Source organism: Schistocerca nitens, chromosome 2, assembly GCF_023898315.1.
Source record: "Schistocerca nitens isolate TAMUIC-IGC-003100 chromosome 2, iqSchNite1.1, whole genome shotgun sequence".
Lineage (NCBI taxonomy): Eukaryota > Metazoa > Arthropoda > Insecta > Orthoptera > Acrididae > Schistocerca > Schistocerca nitens.
The window spans coordinates 676,322,916-676,343,485 of NC_064615.1; the positions used below are offsets into that span (position 1 = coordinate 676,322,916).

The 20,570-nt window shown below is 46.2% G+C and overlaps 1 protein-coding gene across 1 annotated transcript in view; it reads left to right on the top strand.

Annotated features, from left to right (window-relative positions):
* The first annotated feature begins 2,177 nt into the window (after positions 1 to 2,177).
* Positions 2,178 to 20,570, top strand: part of LOC126236797 (uncharacterized) — a 28,115-nt gene continuing 9,722 nt past the window's right edge. The window contains exon 1 of the mRNA XM_049946384.1: positions 2,178 to 2,218. Coding sequence (XP_049802341.1) covers positions 2,205 to 2,218 — 14 coding nt within the window. The 5' untranslated portion in view covers positions 2,178 to 2,204. The remainder of the gene's footprint in view (positions 2,219 to 20,570) is intronic.

The window sequence follows — 20,570 nt, forward strand, 5'->3', positions numbered from 1 at the left end:
CATCTTTCTGTTCAGCTAATTTTCGAAAGGTTTAAGCAATGGAAGCTCTACCACAAAAGGCTGATGTTATTTAGAGATATTTTAAGCCCAGTAGTTTCTTTCTGTATAGTGGTATTTCTGTTAAGAAGATCACTGCAACGAAAGGAACTGCTGTAGCTCTCCTACGTCTGCCATTAAGATTATTTTTTCGTCAATTAATACACTTAGAAAATGAAATTTTTCCACAAAATCTTTATGCTGCCATGACCCTGGACACAGGAAGCCTAGGCACCTCTAGTAGAGTTTTTACCTTTCATGGAAGCGTGCTGGATCTGACATGAGAAACGAATCAAAACGAAACCGCAATGTTCACCGATGTACTACATATTCAGAACACTTAGAGATGTCATAGTACAAAATGGGAGGAAAAAATGAGCTTCACAAATGAATAGTTTATATCAAGGGCGTATATTATTTTGTTCAAGTCCTTGGCTAATATGACCTTCTCGTAAGGGATAGCAGAGAAATTGCAGGCTAAATGTGGCTCGAACTCTCCGAAGAACAGTCGCTAGAGGAAGCTGCCAATAAAGAGTATGGCCGAATGTAAGCGTAGGCTTCCGCGGCCGTTGTCACAGTCAATACAGTTCTTTTGTCTATGTGATCGCATTTTCAACGTGTAAGATTCTCCAACATCTTAGCCTCTGTTGCAAATGGCCTTCCTCAGGTTGTTTTTACTATTGCGCAAAAGCACCTGAAGAAGGCTATTTGCAACAGTGGCTGAGACGTCGGAGGACTTGTCACATTGAAAATGCGGTTAAATACTTAGAAGAATGTTATTGACAGTATCGTTAAAGGTTAATTGTGTGTCGAATAATTATGAAACGACGAGGGTGTAGAACGATGTGGTGCAATTGGTGGAAGGCGAGAATGGCCAACGATCTCTATAGACCAGGCTCCAACTCTTACGGGAATCGGTGAAGTGCACCTCAGCCGTAGTATGTGGTTGAGAATTTGGGTCTGACGAGAGGCGTTCTGGTGTAGTCTGCTCTGACCACTGTGTGCGGATGGCGCAGTGGTCAGCGAATCTGCATAGTAAGCAGGAGACCCGGATTCGAATCTGTGTCCAGCATAAATTTTCAAACTTCCCCATCAATGAAACTTCCTGGCAGATTAAAACTGTGAGCCGGACAGAGACTCGAACTCGGGACCTTTGCCTTGCGGGCGAGTTTGGAAGGTAGGAGACGAGGTACTGGCATAAGTAAAGCTGTGAGGACGGGGCGTGAGTCGTGCTTGGGTAGCTCAGATGGTAGAGCACTTGCCCGCGAAAGGCAAAGGTCCCGAGTTCGAGTCTCGGTCCGGCACACAGTTTTAATCTGCCAGGAAGTTTCATATCAGCGCACACTCCACTGCAGAGTGAAAATCTCATTCTGGCAACATCCCGGAGGCTGTGGCAAAGCCATGTCTCCGCAATATCCTTTCTTTTAGGAGTGCTAGTTCTGCAAGGTTCGCAGGAGAGCTTCTGTAAAGTTTGGAAAGTAGGAGACGAGGTACTGGCAGAAGTAAAGCTGTGAGGACGGGGTGTGAGTCGCGCTTGGGTAGCTCAGATGGTAGAGCACTTGCCCGCGAAAGGCCGAAGTCCCGAGTTCGAGTTTCGGTCCGACACACAGTTTCGATCTGCCAGGAAGTTTCATATCAGCGCACACTTCGCTGCAGAGTGAAAATCTCATTCCCCATCAATATCCACTAGCAGGCAATGTCTGTAAATCCTTCGTTAATTCATAGTGGCTGCTGGATCGGAAAGGCGTGTCTTCTTTCGGATATGTCAGAACCATATATGTAATTGATACCGTCACATAAACCTCTCAGGACGAATCACCTTCCAACGACTATTGATTTCCTCGACTCCGCGAGATGAGGAAGCAAGCCGCTCATTCTCGTCACGTGCTATCGGCGGCACGCGCCAGCTGCGATCTGCCGCAGTGAGCGTAGTCGATAAAACCGCCGCGGTAAGCGGTGAGCGGTAGCGGGCGTTACGCGGGTCTCGCGGGCCGCAGAGATTTCGCCACGGCGCGTCTCGGCGGACCCCCTGCTGGTGGGGGGCGGACCCGCGGTCTCCCCTCCCCTCCCGCCCCTCCCGCCGGCGCCAGACGACCTCTCCGGGCTGCAGCCCTGGACCCCGCAGTCTGGCGCGGCGCTCCGGCCAGACTGTTCCTGGGACCGCGGGCATGCGCCTACCCGGGTAAGTCCGCTCTGCTCTCACACACGCACTCTATCTTCTCTTCACACAGCTTATCCTGTCTGGTGCATCTAGCTTTGTTTCCCATCCAGTCTGTGCAAATTTGCCTGCGCTTGTTCTGTGAAATCAGTGTGACACTCGTTTGGGTCGATTCTGGTCAAATGAAGCCGATACTACATCCCTTTGGAATCGTGTAGCTTTTCATTGTTTTACACTCGAGCGTCCAGCCTAGTTGCTGGTGTTTCCATTTTTCAACGACTAACATGCTCACCTTCGGTATGTGCTCCTACATGGTCTCTGAGCATAAACCAGTTACTGTCTAGCCAGCAAGTTCATCTAAGATCATCACTCGCAGCACGAGAGGAGGATAAAGAGCTCAGTCGAGGAAAAATGGAACTGTCCACCGCGCTGAATTCTCTGAAAAAATTTTCTGAATTCGTATTAGAAGTATTATATTTGCTATCGACGTATAGCTGCCATGCAAGGTTTCCCTCTCCACTTTTAACTGCTGTTTTACATTCTTTTTAATCATTAGTTAGCCACATCAGTGATATTAAAAGACGATATGAAGCTTTTTGTACGATGGCTATCCGGAAAGTAAGGAAATATCGGTCGCGAAATGGAAGCCACAGTGAAAATCCGATGAGGCTTTGCACAGATGTATTGGGCAGTGTAATATGCTCATAGACAGCGTCACCTAGCTCTTCTTAGTTCAAAAATGGTTCAAATGGCTCTGAGCACTATGGGACTTAACATCTGAGGTCATCAGTCCCCTACAACTTAGAACTACTTAAACCTAACTAACCTAAGGACATTACACACATCCATTCCCGAGGCAGGATTCGAACCTGCGACCGTAGCAGTCGCGCAGTTCCTGACTGAATCGCCTAGAACCGCTCGGCCACTCCGGCCGGCTTCTTCTTAGTTCTGAGAGCACAGTCAGAACTTAAAGATACCTAGAAACTAGCGTCTCCCTCTAAGAATGAGTGCCTGACGAGAGATTTCGCCTGATTTCATGCTACTCCAAATAATGTAAATGTTACGCATGTCCTTCTTTATGACAGTTCTCGGCCGCACACTGTAGGAGCAATGAGCACACTCCTGTAGCGTTTTCGATGGGAAGTGTTTGATCACCCACCATACAGCCCACAGTTGGCTCCATACGATTTTCATCTGTGTTCAAATGAAGTGCTAGTTATAAAGACAACATTGAGTTGCAAAAATGGTTCAAATGGCTCTGAGCACTGTAGGACTTAACATCTGACGTCATCAGTCCCCTAGAACGTAGAACTACTTAAACCTAACTAACCTAAGGACATCACACACATCCATGCCCGAGGCAGGATTCGAACCTGCAACCGTAGCAGTCGCGCGGTTCCGGACTGAAGCGCCTAGAACCGCTCGGCCTCCGCGGCCGACATTAAGTTGCAGTCCAGTGTAGAAATTTGTCCGAAAGCACAGGAGGCTGCTGTCTATGACGAGGTTACTAGAAAGCTGGTACAGCGGTGAGATAGATGTCTAAGTCGGAGAGGCGACTATGTAGTGAAGTAGCTGGAAGGTGTAGATAACTGTTGCAAATAAAACAGCTTTGATTTTCACTGTGGTTTCCATTTTGCGACGGATGGTACCCTACTCTCCGAATAGCCATCGTATAACATAGCTTAGATTTCACAGGGTTTCACCTTTCCCCGCTAGGTACTTGAGAATCTCCGCAGAACACGAGCTGTCGCAAGACAGCAAGCTTCCCTTTGGTGTTACAAGGTCGGCATTGCCCATAGCCGCTGCCGGAAGACAACACAGGTGATCAGCTACAAAAAGAACGTAACAGAGTGAAGTCCACAGTCACGCTCCAGATGAGACTAGAAGCCACGACTTTCGCTACCGCAACGCGCCCTAGCGATTACGACTAACACGGGGAGGGCTATTTTGAGAATAGAAGGTAGGAAACCGGCGACAGCTGTACAGCGACTGAGAGGAACCACAGACAGGTGTACTGTCCAAGTTGTGGTCGGGCGCTGCTCCGACCAGTCACCGAGCGAACCGGCGTACTTGTTGAGGCACTTTCCGCATCGGTATCCTGATTTACGGTCCAGATGCTTTCACTGAACATGTTAACCAGGTTTATTTGATATACCATGGCTGATTTTTTATGTCTACGCTTCTCTGATTGGTAATCATACGACCTCATACTTTCGTTCCTTCCTTCCGATTGCGAAATTCATCTCGGTATTACGACAGCGAAACCAGTTACTCTTTCCTTTCTTCTTCCTCAGAACCTTCCTCTTTTTTCCTTCAAATAAGGAAAGGAAGGGAAATTAGTGCTTAACACTCAATCGGTAACCAAGTGAAGACGGCGTGCAAGTTTGATTTCAAATGGCTCTGAGACTATGGGACCTAACACCTGAGGTCATCAGCCCCCTATAACTTAGAACCACTTAAACCTAAGTAACCTAAGGACATCACATACATCCATGCCCGAGGCAGGATTTCTAGACTGAAACGCCTAGAACCGCTCGACCACACCGGCCGGCTGTAAGTTTGGAAATATGGAAATCTGTGGTAAGTTCTATGGGACCATACTGCTAAGGTCATCGGTCCCTAGGCTTACACACTACTTAATCTAACTGAAACTAATTTACACTAAGGACAGCACACACACACACCCATGCCCAAGAGAGGACTCGAACCTCCGACGGGAGGAGCCGCGTGAACCGTGGCAAGACACCCAAGACGGCACAGCTACCCCGCGCGGCCGCAAGTTTGGATCAGAAGAGTGTCTGCCGTGTCTTTTACAAAGGAACCACACTAGCATTTGACTTAAATGGTTAAAGGACACCAGAGTAAACCTAGATATGGTTGGGCAGACGGAGGTTTCGACCGTCGGCCTCTTGATTGAGAGTCTGCTACCTTACGAATGCACCACCTCGCTTTCAGTTTGGTCCTTCACTACAAGATAGCGCATGTCCCTACTGGTCTTAACAACAGCAGACCCCATAATTCACTGTTACAGTAAAATCAGTCCCACAACGTGGGAGCTGAAGATTAGCAAGAACTTGTCGTCCGTCTTTTAAAGCAATAATTTATTGCGCCGCCAGGAAATAGTGGAAGGTATATCGCAAGAAGTCTTTCAACATAATTAGGTCGTCGAAAATAGTAGACTTTGAGCACGTATTTCCATGTCACGCTAGGCGGCGAGGTTAGAGTTTGGCATCCCGTCAACAACGAGACCCCGAATTATGGCATTGGAATGGGCAAAGTTGTGGAAGGAAACAGGCCTTACTTTTTGTTTATCAACCATCCATGAAGGCGCCTCGAACGATTTAGGGAAACAACGCAAAATCTAAATCCGCATAGGAATATAGGAGGGTTGTAACGTAAATAGTGGCAACTATTTATTCACAACCGATACAAAAGAGTTACAGTTTGCACCTATTACTGTCGTTCAAAGTAGTGACCAGCGTTGTGTAGCACCCGTTGCCAGCGACGTGGAAGTCGTAGTATACCGTGAGCAGAGCCTGTTCTGTTGATGGTGCGAATGGAGCGGTCTACTGCCTGTCGAATCTCTGGGACAGTTCTGAAGTGAATAACACGAAGTGGTTCCTTCATCTTCGGAATCAAATCAATGTCACAAGGTTCAAATGGTTCAAATGGCTCTGAGCACTATGGGACTTAACATCTGTGGTCATCAGTCCCCTAGAACTTAGAACTACTTAAACCTAACTAACCTAAGGACATCACACACATCCATGCTCGAGGCAGGATTCGAACCTGCGACCGTAGCAGTCGCGCGGTTCCGGACTGAGCGCCTAGAACCGCTAGACCACCGCGGCCGGCAATGTCACAAGGACTTCAGTCCGGGGAGTATGGCGGCTGGTACAGTACGTCACAGTCCCATCATCGACCGAACAGAGCAGCCACAGCTTGCGCTGTATGAGTCCGAAGATGAAGCATTTCGTGGTATTCGCTTCAGAACTCTTCCAGAGATTCGACAGGCAGTAGACCGCCCCATTCGCACCATCAACAGATCAGGCTCTGCTAACGGTATACTACGCCTTCAACATCGCAGGCGACGGGTTCTACACAACGCTGGCGACTACTTTGAAGGGCACTAACAGGTGCAAACATGTAACTCTTTTGTATCAGTTGTATCGTTTGTGAATAAATAGTTGCCACTATTTAAGTTCCAACCCACGTACAACACGTTCTTACTACTGCACCGTCCCGTTGGTCGTGTCAGGTTTGGAATTCTCTTTCCTGTCCTAAAACTATTGACCGTCAGACATATACAAATTCTGCTCTCAAGTATTTGCTTATGCATGCTTAAGCTAGTTTTATCATTAGTTCGCACATGCGTCCAATACTGGTACCCACATGACTGAAAAAAATACCCGCGATTTAGCAAACATAGCCGTTGCTTTTGTCCTAAATGCTCCCTCTTATAGCATTCTATTACCAAAGACAAAATATCGTTATACTTCCATTAAGTGAGTAAAATTTTAGAAGGATGTTTCAAAGAAATGGTCTTGAATTACTGATGTCAAAAAATCGTTTACTACCTCAGAAAGCAATATTTTTGACCACTTTCATATTATCAGTTGCTGATAAACCATTTCCACGTAACCAGAGAGCCTATCAATATCGGTTGTGCATTAAGAATAAAAATAAGATAATGATGTACGTTGGTCGTTTGTGATTTCCTTTCTCTGCAGCGCCCATCTGTGTGACTAAATAAAAGAATATTAAATTCAAATCAGACACATATCAGTCCCTTCATTTACTGAACTTCCTCACAGATAACGTGTCAAGGTCAATGTCTCGTTTTTCCAGTGTCATATCTTTTCCTTTCTTCACTGATTCCGTTCCATCTGTAAATTACATTGTTGATGCAGCCGCATGTGCTTAACTCCTACGTCGGCGCCTAATTTGTGTTTTTTGTATACCAGTGAAGTTACCAACATCAAAATTTATCTTAGCGACTGGTGAAGCAACAACAGAGATACAACATTAAACCAAGCCAGTCGTTCGTGAAAATTAACATAGGGAGAAAACAGCTTCGCGAATGGTGAAATTACAACGAGTTGACACAAGGATTAAAAAGACAAAAATAATACTAATGGTCGAAATGCGATAAGACTTTCATAACAGTATCAAACATCTTTGCTCATAAATCAAATAATGTTACCGTCTGCAGCAAGTTTCGAGATTAAAGTCCTATTCCTGTTGAGGATCCCACAGACTACCAGGCATGAATGCTGCCACAAATTATCCTTAGCCCTTACCGATGAATCATCGAAGCATGAGACTCGAACTGAAATGACTAAGGGAAAAACAAGAAATTTAGTCAAGGATAGCTGGACTAGGATACGATCCATGGCCCTCCAGAGCTCGAGTTCAGTGCTTCAACGACTTTGCCACCTCTCGTGTCTTCCATTTACCGAGACCCACACATATTAACTCATTCATGGACTCATACAGGCTCGTTCATAAATAGAACACATGCGACGTAATACGTAAGTTATATCCCGTTGCGTTTTCACTTTCTGTAAGCTACTGGTGCCAGCCGCAGTCTCAGATGACGGGGGACGGGGAGGGGGGGGGGGGGAGGGAGGGGGGACAGTGAACCGGCCAGAAAACAAGGCGGTTGGTTCTGTGGACAGAGAGTAAAAAGATCGGCCGCTTTCTCCCCTCGCCCTGCCCCATACTGCGTGACTGTCGTTCCAGATTCGGCCTCACGCCTCACTGCTTCCTCGTGCGCTTTCTTTCCACGTCAGATACAGAAAAGCTTCGCCCAATCTGGGTTGCTGACAAACAGAGGTGCGCTCAGCAGATATATGCGTAGAACGAAAAAGTTCTACTGAAACTGAGTTAACAGAACATGCTTTATTGTCAAACGTTATCTGATGAGTTCTTAAGTAGGCATAATAGCTTCCATCGAAACTCCAATAGAACCGTGAGCCCACGCCTCATTGACTATAGAACTGGACGGCAGTGCTGCAGACGGCCGAAGCGATCCCCAGGTCAATGCAACTGCAAAAAAAATCCAAGTGGAGTACTCACACATGAACATGAAGAAACTATAATAAGAACAAAGTAGAGATAAAAATAGAGATTATACGCATTACATATTTTTTGTTCATTGCGCACCTAGTATTTCTCTACTTGCTGAACACTCTTCATGCTTGCTACTGATTGAAAGAACTGAAAAGCGAACACTATAACCACCGTACCTTGAAGACTGCTGACACATTCGGTTCCTTAGCTCCTCAGTCAGATCCCTGGGACAAAGACGTCACTGGACGCTCGCGTTGAAGGAGCATATGCTTAGCACATTGCTCTTCCGATTGTTAATCTCAACTTCCACCGGAGGCGCCACTTCTCCTGTAGATAAATCCTCAGTTGTCCCCACAAGGTTGAATCAGCCCCATGCTGTAGATAACTCCTCAGTTGTCCCCACAAGGTTGAATCAGCCCCATACCGGTCCTCACACCAAAGAATGATCCCCAGGAGAACCTGGTCCACCGTGGTGCCATCGGACACGTCAATTGCTTAGCAGTCGATGTGTGCAACATATTCAGTGCCTGCCATGTAATGATTTTGTATCAGACAAGAATCATAGCTTTTAAGCAAGTAGCTTTGCGTCCAGGTAGAGCCCCAAAAATACATCTCCCTCTTCTGGGAAGAAAGTGTCAACTTCTGTAGGTGAGTGGTCAACATGCCTTATTCTCATGGCGAGCATTCAGCTTTAATTTCTCGTACTTCCAGAGATTTTCCCTTTCTGGAAGGACTGTAACGGATTGCTCTCAACCTTCAGACCACAAATGAGGAGATATTTGAATAAGAATTGTCGGCCCTACGCTCTAGAAAACTAACAATGGCCGACAGAGCGTTGTTCCCGAAGCCACACTTTCCGTACCACACCCGAATGACGCTTTGTGGCAGAGGATGACAAAGTGGCATGGTATGGTCCTTAGGGTCGAAACGCAGATCTCACGTGTATTCGTATTTTCTTAAAAAGTCTAGATTGAACGTTCCGCAAAATATGAAAGCTACCTGCAAATACCGGTTCCAAATATTATGCGGTTAGTGTGCCTCTCGTTTATAAGAACCATCAGACTGTTTCGTCGACCAGAAAAGTACAGGTGATGTTATACACCATAAAATTGCGGAATCATCATCCGCAATTCTCTCGTTACCGCTAACTTTTTCTAGCAAGTTGGCCGTATTATATCTTCAAAACTATGTGCGAATGGAGATTTGCTGTTCTTATTTAAATCAGTGTTTGTTTTGTACCACCTTACTGGACTCTAACGTGTTGTTCATAGTAATCTTGTATAATCGATAGCGGCTTCTGTGTGACCTTACGTAAGTTTCCAATTTGCCACTCGCTCTATAGCTGAATACTCTGTGCAGCGACTCCGTACCATACTTGCCCTGAGCTGCGTAACCCTGCGCGACAAGAGGAGTACTATCTACATCTACATCTATATTGTGCTAACAACTGTGAAGTGCATGGCAGAGGCTACGTCCCATTCTACCATTACTTAGGGGTTTCTACTGTTCCGTTCAAGTATGGATCGCGAGAAGAATGATTGCTTTCAATGCTGTACGTGCTGTAATTAATCTAACCCTATTCCCCGATCCGTACTGGAGCAATACGCAGGGCTCTGCAACGTATTCCTAGATTCATCACTAAGTCTCACGGTATAGTTAGCGTCTATATTCGAGCGTCCGCCAGTTCAGCTCTTTCAGTACCTTTTTGACGCTTTCCCATGGGTCGAACGAACCTGTGACCATCCGTGCTGGTTTGAATCCGTTAAGTATCCCCTTTGGTTCTGTTTGGTATCGACTCCACACGATATCGTAACAAGCGTAGATTTCTGTATGTCCGTACTATATGCCGTGGAGTGATACTTAGTTTTCATACTTTTACGACGCATTTGTAAGTGCTCCTGCGTTTTGAAATAACGTTAAGCGGAAAATGCAAGGAAACAGATTGAAGTGCAATACAGCTTTAAATATTTACTCACCATTGCTATGGAATTCCGTTGTAATTATAGTCTTAATATTTCAGATGGCAAAAAAATATCATACAGCAGTATGAGAGAGGTCCACCACGTGCTGTAATCCAGCGCCACGATCGTTATCTTGCCTTATGCACCCGAAGACTTCAACGACCACATCGTCTGTCCTGGCTAGAGAATTAGCGTCTGTCTCAGGGTTATATATTTCCCGTCAGACTTTGTGTCATCGGCTTCGAAACTGTGTTACGTATGCTTGTCGGTCTGCCACATGCATTCCTCTGCAAAAAGGTACCACGTGTCTCGCAAAATGTTGTGTCTGAGCAACTGTGATTAGACACAGTAACAGTGAGGTAGTGTACTGTTCACGGATGTTGTCCTAGACTTTCCATACGTCCTGTTTCTGGAACACCTTACAACTCTGCCAATATGGTAGGAAGAGACCGTTCAGGTGGCGCTGCTGTTCTCGCCTGAGACTGTCATGTTAGCAACACGGATTCCACTACTTGCGTTTCCTTCAGGTACTGTCACTGCTGTAGCCTATGTGCATAACGTTCTGCAACAGCGTGTACGCCTTTTTCTTGGTCCATACTGACCTATCTTCCATCTGATGACTGATAACTTCCTAACACGCAAGACAGGCCACGAATGTAGATGCCAGTAACGGGAGGGTCAGCAACTTCGCTTTAACTGAGCAAGCATAAGCACCCAACGCCCAAGGGCTTTATCGATCATTTTAACGGGAAATACTTCCTATCTTCAGTGAAGCTTGGCCCTGCCGATTGTTCCTCCAGACGGTCGTTGTACCACCGCCAGTTTCTTTTCTTCTTGGCTGTCCTTGCTAGAGTCGGACTCAAACACACGGAAAAAGCTGCATCATATGAACATGGTATTTCGCCAGCATGCGTAGCTACATGGTGGCGTGGTCGCGCTACGCCCTCTTCCCAGGTTGCGGATCTGTCGGTTCTAAGACGTCCTACATTTCTCGTAGAAGTCACCGGCCAGTCGCCTGAACCTCACCAGAAAGTAAGGTATTCCGACTGCCTAGTGGAGTAACCGTCGGCAAATACAGACGTAGGTGCAAAGCGAGTTGGAGAGTTCGATTTTGTACCTTTTTAGGCCATATATACTCGTATGTGTCGCATTTCCCCAACCGACAGTTACGTGCTGAAAAACCATGTCCAGTAGCGTCTTGTACAGAGCAACTCCGAGCTACTGCAGGAGAGTAGACTCGGGTTCAGTTGCGTGTAGAACTGGCAGCCTTCCGGTCACCACCGCTTTTTCCCTCAGTTCTTCGAGTCGTTGGCTCCAAGTTAGACGCCTATGACCAAAGACACTTAGGTTCTTGGCCGTGCACCTCCATTCCACAGATCCACTCAGGAAGTCCACCAGTCGAAGGACTGGACCCCAAATTCCGCTATTACGGAATGTTACTGCCTTCCAGACGGCACTTCCGCATGTCATGATGGATGGAATGATCCAGAGTGGGAGGAGGTGATGTATACTGCGTATTGCCATGCGGAACCATCGCCTCCTTCACTGACGTTCGGTATGCCACAAACCGATGGATAGCACACACTGTAGAGGCCAATATGTTACCCATATGTGATTTCTCCAGGGTACCTCGTTTCTGCAAACATCAAATGGAATGAAATTGTCGTATAGTATTGATGGCAGGGAGATCCCATCTGGGATAGTTTGGCCGCCGAGTTGTAAGTCTTTTAAGCTGACGCAACATTGCGCGACTTAGGTGTCGATGATGATGAAATGATGATGAGGACAACACAACACCCAGTTCCAAGCGCAAAAACTCTCCGACCCGGCGGCGAATCGAACCCGGGCCTACCGCACGGCAGTCAGACGCGCTGATCACTCAGCTAAGGAAGCGGACTGTTTCCGTATAATTACCTAAGTATAACAAATTGGTCGCGTCACCTTCTCAGTTCATATATCTTGTTGCTTCATATTGTAGATCCCATTTTATTGGTCCCGGATATTTGTCTACTAATAAACAGTAATGTGTTTAGGCCGACGTACTATTAGGAATTTATTACGCAAACAACAGAGAAGAAACTGAGCCACTGATGATGAAACTGTGTTTCGAATGTACATTTTTCTAAAATGAATCCATAATTGCATATATACATACTGACAAGACGGATGAATATTTGTACCAAGGCCAGGATTCAGACCCGGGTCTCTTGCTCAATTGGCAGATGAGCTAACGACTACGCCACTTCGGCACAGTGGCTTTACACTGATGTGCGGACTACCCTAGAACGCTTCCCTCCACTATCCAAATAACGTCTCTGGAATCTATAGCTTCATTTGATTAAATCCGTAGTTAACGACAGTTGACGAAACTTGCCCTCCCAGCCAGCCCCACATGTTGGCACACCGCTTCTGCGATTCGGGCAGGTGCGCCGGCTCAGGATTCAGTGCGCCCAGTGGATTAACGACGAGAGTCCGCCTCCCGATTAGCCTGCATGTGGCTTTTAGGCGGTTTCCCACACCCGACCAGGTGAATATCGGGCTGGTACCCGAGTCCTGCCTCAATTACAAGATTCGCAAACCTTTAGAAGCTGCTTGCACTCACTCACATGCAGAGAGTTGGGATACACATATTCTGTCCCAGGGAGGGATGGGCGACGGGGAGGGGTGGGGGAGGTTAATAGAGTGGCAACCGTCCACCACTTAAATTAACCATGCCAAGTACAGTAGTAAACATGCCGATTCCGCTTAGAGGCAGAACAGAGGCACAAGAAAAGGAAGGAAGAAATAACGACAGCTGCGCTTAAAAATTACATTTTTCTTAAGATTTTGAAACGTAATACAGCTGTCACACGTATAATAGGTGCACAGAAAGCAGTGTCTGCATCTCTGTTGATGACACCGGCTAACTAACATTTGCTTCACTAGCAGGAAGTTGCTGCTGTCGTAGTTGCTGTCACGCAGTGTGTTTGGTTCTGGAAGAACGGCTGCACTAGGCTACGCCGAGAAGGGCAGCACGACACGTTCCTTTCACTTTCCGTTAAGCGGCGGTCGAGATAGGAGGCGGTGCCGCACGCGCGCTGAATTTATGGGCTCCTCGCGGTGCTTTCACTACCGCAGGCGTGGAGCCCAGCCTTACCCTCTGCACCGCAACAAGGAAAGGCTGGCTGACTCCCCATATGGCTCTTGTTCACCGCGTTCCGCCAGTTGCATGGTAAACTAGGACGCATTGTGGACGAAAGTAGACCAGCTGCCTCTATGAAGTAACTCTAGTCACTTTCTGCAAGTCACCTGGTCTATGAGTTGATGCTGGCCGCTGACGAGAAGGTTCCGGGATCTGTCCTCAGTGACTATCCAAATTTTTCTCTCATAGAAAGGTGGGGAACGAGGTTCATTCAGATTACACGGAAGGTACTTCGACAAATGAGCTGCACACCGACACGAAAGTCAACTGAACGGTGTCAAGTCTCAAGGTTTGCGCTCGGGGGTGGACAAAATATGGCAACACGACAAATACAACACATCAGGACGCCTAACGTGGTGTACGAAAACTGTTGGAATTCAAAACAACTTCCTATCGTCTCGTAATGGATAAAAAAAGGTCCTGCATGCTTTGCAAGGCAATCTTATACTATTCTACCTGCAAAATAGTGGTACGTTCGAGTGACGGTGATGCAGTTGGACAGCAATCACGCACCTTTCTCTCCAAAGTAGGTCATTTATGCTAAATAACTTTCAGCTCTGGTGACCGCGGTGACCACTGGAGATGCGATAATTCATCTTCGTGCTCACAAAACCAGTCCTCAGCGATGCGAGCTGTGTGAACAGGGGGTCTGCCGTGTTGGAACAGTGTCTCCAGTAGGGTACAAACATTGTACCGTGGGATGGACCTCATCAGCCAAATCCATCACGTATTCCTAGATAGTAATGGCACCTTGGAGAGTAACCATGAGGTCCATGGAATACCACGATATAACAGCCAAATCATAGCCGAATAACCGCCTTGTTTCATTCTTGGAACGTAACTCTGTCAGACACTGAAAACAGTGTGAAACAAGCCTCATCCGACTACATGACTTTCTCCCACTGCTCCACAGTCGACGTTTTATTGCACGTCTTCCTCTTACGGTCGTTTGCATCGCTGATGAATGGTTTCGGGATTCCAGTTCGCCATGCAATTCCCTTCTTCTGACACTCCACCTGTATTGTTTTCGTGGTAACAGGGTTGGCGATTGCGACATTCAGTCCTGCAGCGAATTTTGCACCTCTAGTCCTCTTATTTTTCATCACAGTCCTCTTTAACGACCGCTCGTCACCACCACTCAACACGCACTTTCGTCTCCCTTGTGACTTAGCGGATGACGTTTTTCCGCTTTCAGTGTATGCGGTATAAATCTTCGATATGGTGCTTTTTCAAACACCAGAGCCTTCGGCTAACTTGGTAACACTTTCCCGTCCATGTCTTCAAAATTAACAAGTAAAAATGAAGTTTGTAATAAAGGACTTTTAGGCAATCTGAATCGTTTTGCACAAAGCTGTATTTTTTTTTTCACGCGATCGATTCTTAAGATGCCGACCGCTGCGAGGTGCATCGCCTTCCCATTTTCAACAACTGTCGTCTGTACGAAACGCCTTACTGTAGGCTCGGTCATAGATATCAGTATATTACTGATTTATGGATCACACTTTTTTGCAACCTAAATGCTACTGTGAAGGAATCAATGCAATCCACAAACAGCTATCTGTTCGTCCTTGAGATCAACAAAATTATACATTGCAGTGCCCAGGGTGATTCCGTGTTGCTTGATTTCCGTAAGGCATTGCATAAGATTCCACGCTGCCCGCTAGTGAGCAAAATACGAGCTTACGTAATATCGGACCGCTTGTGCGATTAGGCTGAATACATCTCAGTAAACGTAACTCAACAGGGAGAAACGTCAAATGTGAAAGCATTGTATGTAACTGAGTGATGAACTGTGGGAAAACCGGAAAAGAATAAAATCAAATAGAATCGCAAGAAAATGCAGGTATTAATCAGTAGAAACAGTCTAGATCGTAATGTGAGCAGAAGTGTGTGTTAGAAGGGATTTCTTGTGGACCGATCACGAGCTACAAGGAAAGTTGTTCCCAAACAAATATTTTTTCTAGAAATCCTAAGGAAATGGAATTCCCTCATTCGACCAATTTTCGAGTACTGATCCTCGTACTGGATTCGGTAACAGAAGAGGTAGAAAAAATTGTGAGATGAGCTACGAGTTCCGCAATGGATGTGTTTAGGCAGCGTGAGGGAATGGCTTGGTCAGGCTGCTCCAGACACTACCAGAGAGACAGGCAGATAACGGAGACACAGTTGCGAGCGGTCGTACAACAAGAAGACTTAAACTGCAGACTGTTTCTCCCCCCCCCCTCACGCCCCTCCCTCCACACACACATATAACTCATAACTCAAGAACTGAGTCGGCAAAACGAAAGAAACTCGAGCCTGTACAGCGGCCTACCAGCGATAGTTCTTCCCGCGCGTCATTCGTGGATGGAGCGATTGGGGAGGGGCGAGACGTACTGGTAACACAGCCACATGCCGTACGTAAGCTTGCCTTGCGAGGTGTAGATGTAAAAATCGACACGGAAGCTTATATTTTTGTCTCCTATGAGACGGTTCAAACCCCCGTCCCACCATCCTGATTTAGGTTTACCGTGATTTCCCTAAATCGTTTCAGGCAAATGCCGGGATGGTTGCTTTGAAAGGGCACTGCCGATTCCCTTCCCCATTGTTCCCTAATCCGATGGGATTGGTGACCTCGCTGTTTGGTCCTCTCCCACAACCAACCTACGAGAAGACCGGCTTGTTGATGTTGTAGTCAACAATCTCGTTTGATCCAACACTCCACACTCATCTTTTTTGTGCAGATTTTCTTATATCTGCATAGCTACCCCAACTATTTGAACCAACATCCCCCCCCCCCCCGGCATTCCTCAGTCCTTACCTCCATGCCGGTCGTTGTGGCCGTGCGGTTCTAGGCGCTTCAGTCTGGAACCGCGTGACCGCTATGGTCGCAGGTTCGAATCCTGCCTCGGGCATGGATGTGTGTGATGTCCTTAGGTTAGTTAGGTTTAAGTAGTTCTAAGTTCTAGGGGACTGATGACCTCAGAAGTTAAGTCCCATAGTGCTCAGAGCCATTTGAACCTTAGCTGCCTCCATTGTCTCAGGATGTCTCGTATCAACCTATCCTTTCTTTTAGTCAAGTTGTTCCTTAAAGGTCTTTTCCCTCCAGTTCGATTCAGTACCTCTCTACTAGTTAGCCGATATACCTGTCTAGTTTTCGGCATTCTTCTGTACCGCCACACTTCAAAATTTTCTGTGCTCCTCTCGTCTTTACTGTTTATTGTCCACGCTTCAGTCTCTCATCAGGCTACACTTAAGCCTAATATAAGGACTCTTTTCTTCTGATGCCTAATCGGTCGCGAAATACAAACCACAGTCAAAAACCACAAATGTTTTTCATTAGTTTGGCTCAAAATGGCTCTGAGCGCTATGGGACTTAACATCTGAGGTCATCAGTCCCGTAGAACTTAGAACTACTTAAACCTAACTAACCTAAGGACTTCACACACATCCATGCCCGAGGCAGGATTCGAACCTGCGACCGTAGCAGTCTCGCGGTTCCAGACTGAAGCGCCTAGAATCGCTCGGCCACCGCGGCCGGCTTCATTAGTTTACTCATCTTGAGTGGTAATGAGCGATCTGTAATAATGACTTGAGAGAAGATGTACTTCTTACCCACGATCGCTTACAAGCAATCTTTATTGTCGATTTCTGGTTTTGGTAAGCGTGGTTACCATCTTCAGATCTCGATAAAAGGTTATTACATGACTCCTGTACCAGCTACACAAGAACTCTTCCTAAAATATTTCCAGCTATGTGAGGGACTAGAAGATAGATGCAGTGGCAAGTCAAGGTTAAAACGACAATATACAGTGTAATTCGCCAAATGTGTCCTATATCACACACTACTGCGTACTTTATTGCAGCCAGGGCACGCTGTCTAGCTGTCTTGGCGAAGTACACTGTATATTGTGCTTTTAACCTTGGCTTCTCGATACAGCGTTCTTCTTGTTCCTCGGATACCTGGCAATGTTTTAGAAAGAGTTCCTGTACAGCTGGTATAAGAGACATGTAATAACCTTTTACGCAGATCTGAAGATGCTAACCACGCTTACCGGGACTAGTAATCGGTAATAAAGAGTTCTCATAAGCAATCTTGGCTGAGAAGTTCATGTTTTCTCAAACAAATGTTTTATTTGCAACAGTCTGCTACACCTTCCAGCTACTACTCTACACAGTTGCCTCTCCGACTTACACTTTTCTCGTGCCTTTTTGTACCAACTTTCCAATACCCTCGTCATAGAAGGCAGCCGCCTTTGATTTCCGCTAATTCTGTATGCTGGTCTGTAGGTCGTTGTCTGTACCAAAATGCTGTCCTCATAGTTCATGTGAGCAGGGAGGTGAAACTCAAAGGGAACAAGGCAGTGGGTGAGCAGACACTTCCTATCGAAAAAGCAGTAGTAGCGTCGTTTTTGCAGCTGCAGTGTGCAGCCGAGCATTTTCCTCGTTACTTGTTGTGAACTGGCCTCCGTAGACGATTTTCTCCAATCACCCGGTCCACTAGCTGAATAAGATTATTGGTTCACACGCACGTCCTTACCTGACAGCCCGCACCGTTAACATCTGTTCGTCTTACTTCAAAGTTCCTGCACCGTTGCCGCACCTTGCTGTCACGCATGGCAGACACGTTAGGAGGGCTGCATGAAATCAGGCGGAACCCCTGATCATGAAGAAATGAAATGGCAGTGTGCACTTCACACTTTGACGGAGACATCATTGCTCTACGCATCTTTAAGTGCTCACTGTGCACTCAAACTGAACAGTGCGACGTGACGAAATCAACGGGCATACACTACGCACCCGTGGACAGCTTCGTCGGATTTTCACTGTGGTTTTGATTTCGCCACCGATCGGATCTTGAAAAAAAAGATAGCCATTATTCTTCCTGGAAGATACCCTAACACTTGACATTTCATGTCGACATGTTTCCCTTTTTCTTGGAAACTTTTATTGCTTTTGCTAGTCTGAATTGCATTTCCTCTTTATTTCTACTATAGTCAACTATTTTTCTGGCCAAATAGCAAAACTAATCTACTACTTTCAGCGCCTCATTTCCTAGTTCCACAACTGTCTCTGCCAGTCGCAAAGGACGTGCGGAAAGAACGGCTCTTGGTCAACCTTCATGCGGCTTCCGATGTGTGATCTTACCTTCATGGTATTTCCTCGAGATGTAGGTAAGGCGTCCTCTCTTCTAGGAACGTACGCTCTCGGACTTTCAACGGTGAACTAGACCATGATCCACAACGCCTTTCACTGGATTCGTATTCGGGAGGACGACGGTTCAAACACGCGTCCGGTCATCCTGATTTAGGTTTTCCCTGATTTCCCTAGATCACTTCAGGAAAATGCCGGGATGAAGGGCACGTCGATTTCCTTCCCCTTCCTTCCCTAATCCGAGCTTAAGCTCCGTCTCTAATGAACACCTTGTCCACGGGACGTTAAACACTAACATCCTCTTCTACGACGCCTTTGTTGTAAAAGCTGACATAATGTCCTAGAGGAAATCCACTACTTTCAAAATGGTTCAAATGGCTCTGAGCACTATGGGACTCAACTGCTGTGGTCATCAGTCCCCTAGAACTTAGAACTACTTAAACCTAACTAACCTAAGGACATCACACACATCCATGCCCGAGGCAGGATTCGAACCTGCGACCGTAGCAGTCGCACGGTTCCGGACTGCGTGCCTAGAACCGCGAGACCACCGCGGCCGGCCACTACTTTCTGTTGTCCGTCCTGCTTTCATTAATTTTATAAAATTACCACTTTCGTAGTACGTAAATTTTTCTGTTAGACGGGTTAACCTCGTAAATGATACAGACCTGAAGATCGTTCATGTTGAACCAAAAGCGCTAATTTTATGAAATAGGTGCAACCAAGACAGACAATAAAAAATTGTCTTTGTTGTAGTGTGTGCCACTGGAAATAGTTGTGCATCTCTGTGAATCTTCCGCTCTTACAAAAACTTACACGGGTTTCGTTGCGCTGGTCTCTTTCAGGTCTCCTGTGTTTTCCCTGTAAAACCTACTAGTTAAAGATCCCAGAGAAAGGAGCAATAATCAAGTATCGGTCAAACCAGTATTTTGTAAGTTACCTACTTCACGGGCGGATTATGCTGTTTGAGGATTCTTAAGAAGCATGACAGTCTGGCATCAGCCTCTCCTACAATTGGTTTTATGTGGTCGTTCCGCTTTAAATCGTTCCATACACGCCCCCAGATTTTTAATGAATGTGACTGTGTGCAGTGTTTGCTCTATAATTGTACACTCGAATAATAACGGTCTTTCCGCTTGCTTATACGCAGTACGCTACATTTTATTCTGTTAAGATTAAAATGCCAATTCCAATTCGACTTCTATCCATTACGCTTGTTTTACTTTTATCTATGTCCGTCGTAAAACGTCATAGCCCGACTTACAAAGGAACCATACATACAACGAGTAACCGATTGTGCTCATTTCTCGCACGGTTACAGTACATACTTAGATGTAACAAAATCTGCTCCAGCACAATGCTGTTGTTAAGCGTTTTCTAGAAACCGAGGCACAAACTTTGATGAGCGTCAGCTACCGACGAGTGTAATTAACGTAACTGGCTAATGCAGCTGACTACAAGGCTGCCCCTACTGCGTCCGGGTCTCATAACTTTTTTTCTAATCCTCTACCAAACACTCGTATGGTCATCGTACAACCACCGTTGAAAACCCTGGTAACATCAGCGAACGAGCTTCCTTAGCGATTGGAAACTGGTGACTGAGAGCGCTATGATTTCTGGTACCGAAATGACGTTGCCTGCAAACAGCAGGTAAGGAAGTAGGCAATCCCGGCCCATTTCACGAATAGTGGCTACATTTCCCTTCTACTGATGCTCCAAAAGCAATTGAAATACACTGCACGATGGTGTGCTGAAAAGTAATGCCTCCGAATTTTTCATGTGAAAACTCTAAGAGATTTTGAAATAAAACAAACTTCGCTAGCATTCTACATTTATATTCTTCATGTCTACATGTTTATTTCTCAACATACTTACCCTGGCGGCGAACACAGTTGTCCCAACGAGAGACCAGTTTGTTAATACCATCACTGTAGAATGTTCGACTGACTGGCGGAGCCCCAACTTCACCTCCGCCTGCACCGCATCACTACCAAAGTGAAATCCTGGAAGGTGTTCTTAAACAACACAC